General features: G+C 50.2%; 1 protein-coding gene across 3 annotated transcripts in view; it reads right to left on the reverse strand.

Moving 5' to 3' along the window:
• Positions 1 to 393: 393 nt before the first annotated feature.
• Positions 394 to 5,039, reverse strand: part of Bcl2l1 (BCL2 like 1) — a 54,708-nt gene continuing 50,062 nt past the window's right edge. For all 3 annotated transcript variants that reach the window (XM_005363207.3, XM_005363208.3, XM_005363206.3), the window contains exon 3: positions 394 to 2,034. In XM_005363207.3, the coding sequence (XP_005363264.1) occupies positions 1,897 to 2,034 (138 nt within the window). In that variant the 3' untranslated portion in view covers positions 394 to 1,896. The remainder of the gene's footprint in view (positions 2,035 to 5,039) is intronic.

The following is a 5,039-nucleotide window of genomic DNA, read 5'->3' on the forward strand; positions in this document are numbered from 1 at the left end:
TAATCCAGTTACTTTATTTACTCTCAAGTCATTCATTGTCTTGCCGAAAGACAGTGGCTTTCTCATGGGCGCCCTAAGCCACCAACACTACACTTCCATCTTCTCTACTAGTGTGCAAGCTTTAAAAAGGCAGGTTTGTACTGCAGCAGGGCTCATTAAACACTTGTCCAATGACTATGTGACTGTCAGGCTCACTAGAACCTTAGTTCCTGACAGGGAGGACTTTGTTCTGTTCACACACAGGACCAGCAGTTGATCAGTTAACACTCCTATTCTTGTCATGTACAGAAATGGGAAGAACAGAAAGAAATTTGGGACAGAAGGAACTTGGTGAGCTACCCCATCCCTAGGGCAGCAAAGCCAGAAGTCAACAGCTTCTCCCTTACCCAAGAGGCACAGAGCAAGGCTGTGGTTCACAGAGTCGACACCGTTTATTACTGAACTGCACTTTCACCTTCACACAAACTATTTCAAAGAGCTGGAACAAGTGTAGGGGGAGGGGAGGGACAGGTGCCCCTCAGAAGCCAGGACCCCCAATGGGCTTCCCCAGGCAAGGGCAGAGAGGGAGCATCAGGCTGTCAGTCTCTGGGCACCAGCTCTCCACGTGCACGCGCACAGCAAGCCAGCAGCTCCTCACACATAAATACAGACACGCTTAACAAAAATAGTATATCATCTTCACAAGGAATAAAAACTAGTCTTGAATATGTACAGCAGAGAGCCCAGGGTAGCCAGAGCTGAGCTGGGACCCCCAGGGATGAGACAGGCCAAGGGTGGAGCAGAGGAGAGAGGCCTGAAGGGCTCCTGGCCAAGCCACTCTGACCTTGGCAGCCCTGCTGCCCAAGCCGGGTGGGCGCAGGGCACAAAGACTGGGTAGGACAAGCCCTTGCAGCCCTCCTCACCTGTGCCATCAGGCTCTCCTTCCTGCCCTTCCTGCCTGAGGTAGGGAAGGCCTTGGGGCTCCCACAGCTGCTCCCATAGCTCCCCTTCACTTCTGGGCTGAGGCCAGTGTCCCTGGACCCTGTGGCCAGCACCCAAGGCAAAGATGCCACAGGCTGACCTTGCAGGAAGTGAGGCAGCTGAAGTCATTAACAGCTCTGGGGCACCTATCTTGGGCCCAGTTGGTCCCTCAGTCATGGTCACGGGAGCCAGGGGAGGGTGGTGAAGGTCTAGGGTGGTGCTAAGCTGCCAGAGCCACTCAAGCTCTAGGATGGAGAACTTTCTGCAGCTAAGCTCCTCCTCCTGGGTTGGGCTGGCCTTTAGCCAGAGCCCTCAGGAGAACATTCAGACAAGGAGTGGGGGCTTTGGCCAGGCCACAGGCGGGGAGGAGGTTCTGGTACTTGCCCCTTTATCCCAAGCAGCCTGAATTTCTAATAGTCAAAAGGGGCCTCTAAATGGCTCTTGGGGGTAGAGATAGGAAGGGGGACAGGGACACAGTGGGATGGGAAATGATCAATTCTGAGGCCACACACATCAAAAACAAGGCAATCTAGTCTCTTTCTAGGGAAAAGGGTTAGAAAGCTTCCCAGTTCCCAGCCAAGAAAGCATTCCTAGGAGGCTCAGGAGTAATAAGGGTCTTGCCAACCCGGCAGGCCCTCTCCGTCCTCTAGCGCACCCCTCCCCCTCCTTCCAGCCTCCCAAGGGACTGATTTTGGGGGAAAATCTTGTGAATTTTGAGGCCAAGTGAATTGAGATGTGAGGGGAAGGTGGCTCTCACAGAAGCGTGGTAGGTTCTAGAAAGGTAACTGCAAGGGGACTCCGTCTAGGCCCAACCCTGTGATGGGGGAGGGGCATGAGTTGCATGTAGTGGTTCTCCTGGTAGCAATGGTGGCTGAAAAGAGAGTTGTGGTAGGGGCAGGGTGGGAGGCGAGAGGTGTGTGGGTGGTCAGTGTCTGGTCACTTCCGACTGAAGAGCGAGCCCAGTAGAACCACACCAGCCACAGTCATGCCCGTCAGGAACCAGCGGTTGAAGCGCTCCTGGCCTTTCCGGCTCTCAGCTGCTGCGTTGTTCCCGTAGAGTTCCACAAAAGTGTCCTGTAGGGACAGAGAGGGAAAGGTAGACACTGTGTGAATCCTTGAACAGAATGCGGTAGGAGAAAGGGTCACCTGCAAGCAATGGCCTTAGTGAGTTGAAAGCCATAGATAGCACTAGTGCCCACCATGCTCAGAGAAAGGTTAAAGGCTGCCTTTCTGAGCCCCAGCTGGGAAAGTCCAACCTAACTTACTGCTGAGAACACAGGTACAGAGAACACGCATTTTGCTTCAAAGAAGCAACAAACAAAACCAATCACTCAATCAATCATTCAATCAATAATATGGGAGGCCAGTCCTGTCCCCATCCAAGGGCTGTCAGTACAGGCCCCAGAAGGAGGTAAGCAACAGCTCTGTCATGAAGCTTAGTCATCAGGAGAACATAACTCAGTGGGCCAGCCAGCACAAGGAGGTCATAGCCTTGCACCCAGCAGGCTGCAAAAGACTGTCTCTTCCTCACGTACAGACCAGGCAGCTGGGACTCTGGAAGGCAAGGAACTCAATTCAGGCCACCCCTACTTGGACACTGATAGAACCAGAATCCAAACTTGGTGTGTGGCCCCTAGAAATCAGTGTACACTGTGTTCTGTGGAATGACAGAATTGAATGTTGACTTTAGAGCCCATGTAGTTTTGCCTCTATGGAGCTATGTCTCCATCTGGTTCCAACTGGCTAAATAGAGGCTCCACGTAGGACTTCCATCTCCAGGAGGCTCTGTGCCCCATCTCCCAGTGTGTTAACTCGGGATGCAGCCTGATCCACTTCTTATCCGATATCTCTCACCAACCACCCCAGGCCATGCTTAAAAACACTGCCCAGTTGACTACACTGCACGCAGTCCTTCACTCTAGTAGCTTCCCCTGTCCTTAGCAGAGCATCTTTGCATCCCTGGCACCTAGCAGCAGAATGGCACAAGCTCTGAGCAGATTGACCTGAAAAGATCAATATTATAATGCAGCTGGAGAAGCAGCAGTGAACCATGAGCCCTCATGGCAAAGCTGCCGATCCACTTAAGCAGCAGACAGATGGGAAAGTCCTTTCTGACCACAATGCATCAACTCCCCATTTTCCCAAGGTTTCCTCACACCAGAGCAGTCTGTTTTCTTTCCCACAGCTATATAGTTCAATGAGTCTCTCTTCTCCCTACTCTTTGCAGACACCCCTGACCACAGTCTAGAGCAGTGTCCACCCCAAACTTGTACGTCTTCTTCTCAGCACACTCTCTCTTTTCTCCTCTCCTTGTCCACAGGAGCTGGCCATTCTCAAACCTCCTGCCTCAGTCTCTTGAGTACTGGGAACACTGAGGTTGAGTGGCCACCCCCACCTCCTCAGCTTCTCATGACCACATGGTACACTACTGTTTTGCTGTGATTTGCCTTCTGTACTAGATCTGTTTAGTCAAGGGCTGAGATCCTGTCTTGTGCTCAGAATAGGGTCTGGCACAGACCTGATGCTCTATAAACTGTCCTGTGTTACATAACAATATTTCAAATACATACACAAACACATGTGCATGTACACACAGACCTGTAACATTAAAACAGAGCCTGTAAGGTTTTAGCTCTTTTAATGAGATGTTTTCCTTATGTGTTTGTGATGTTGGGGAAAACAAGCCAAGCTGGGCTGCCAGTCACATGACAGTGCAGCAATGAGGCACAGTTGGGCACAGGCCTTTAATCCCAGTACTCAGGACGCAGACGCAGGTGAATTTCTTTTCTTTTTGTTTTTTTTTTTTGTTTTGTTTTTTTTGTTTTTAAAGACAGGGTTTCTCTGTGGCTTTGGAGCCTGTCCTGGAACTAGCTCTTGTAGACCAGGCTGGCCTCGAACTCAAAGAGATCTGCCTGCCTCTGTCTCCCGAGTGCTGGGATTAAAGGTGTGCTCCACCACTGCCTGGCTAGGCAGGTAAATTTCTACAAGTTTGAGGCCAGCCTGATCCACTTAGCAAAACACTGTTTCAAAAACAAACAACTCAGCAGGGCGGTGGTGGCGCACGCCTTTAATCCCAGCACTTGGGAGGCAGAGGCAGGCAGATCTCTGTGAGTTCAAGACCAGCCTGGTCTATAAGAGCTAGTTCCGGGAAGGCTCCAAAACCACAGAGAAACCCTGTCTCGAAAAACCAAAAACAAACAAACAAACAAACAAACTCTCCCAAACAACAAACAAACAAAAAAACCCGGAATACACAGTTCTGTGTCATGTGTAGCATACTAGATAATGGTAATAACTGAGCATTCTGCTACTTACAAGAAAAAGCTCACTACACAATATTGGGCAAGTTAGGCTGGTAGCGACCTCCAACCCCTTCTGTTTTTGCCACTGCTCTGCATTGCATCATGTTCTCTTACGTTACCTTCCTGGTTTGTAAGTACATTCTGACAGTCACGCAATGAAGTGGCCTAATGACACATTTCTGAGTTTATCCCTGGGATGTTAAGAAACACATGACTCCACACAGGGAGAAGAGACATACTGCACGTCCAAGTCTCAGGTATTGTTCATCCTCTCTTAGGGCTCTCAGAGGTAGGTGAGAATCTCATTTCCTAGCTAGATAAGATGCCTGAGCCTTAAGGCATGGAATTTAACATTAACTAACAGGCAGAAGAGTCATCAGACTGCAGGGACTGCCTGACTTCACAGGAGTGTAGGACACTGGCTGTTGGGTCCTGTAGAGCATATGGCACGCATGAGGCCCTGAGATCCATCTTAGCAAATCAGAGTGACTGCTGTTCCAGCTTCCATCTGTTGGTAAAGGGAAACCTGTCATACTGAAGTGCCATAAGGGTTTGAGGGCAAAAGAACTGTGACAGTGGAGCTGAGGAACCGACAAGAAAGCAGTGACTGGCTGTGCCTTCCTGTCTTATCCGTCCTGGCCAGTCTCTGTGCATCTTGGCAAAGAAGAAAACTCTGAGGATGTAGCATAGTTGGCAGAATGTCAGGCTAGCATTGCATGATGTCTTGGGCCCTTGGAACCCTGCATAAAATTGGAATGGTGCATATTATAACCCCAG

Source organism: Microtus ochrogaster, linkage group LG8, assembly GCF_000317375.1.
Source record: "Microtus ochrogaster isolate Prairie Vole_2 linkage group LG8, MicOch1.0, whole genome shotgun sequence".
Classification (NCBI taxonomy): domain Eukaryota; kingdom Metazoa; phylum Chordata; class Mammalia; order Rodentia; family Cricetidae; genus Microtus; species Microtus ochrogaster.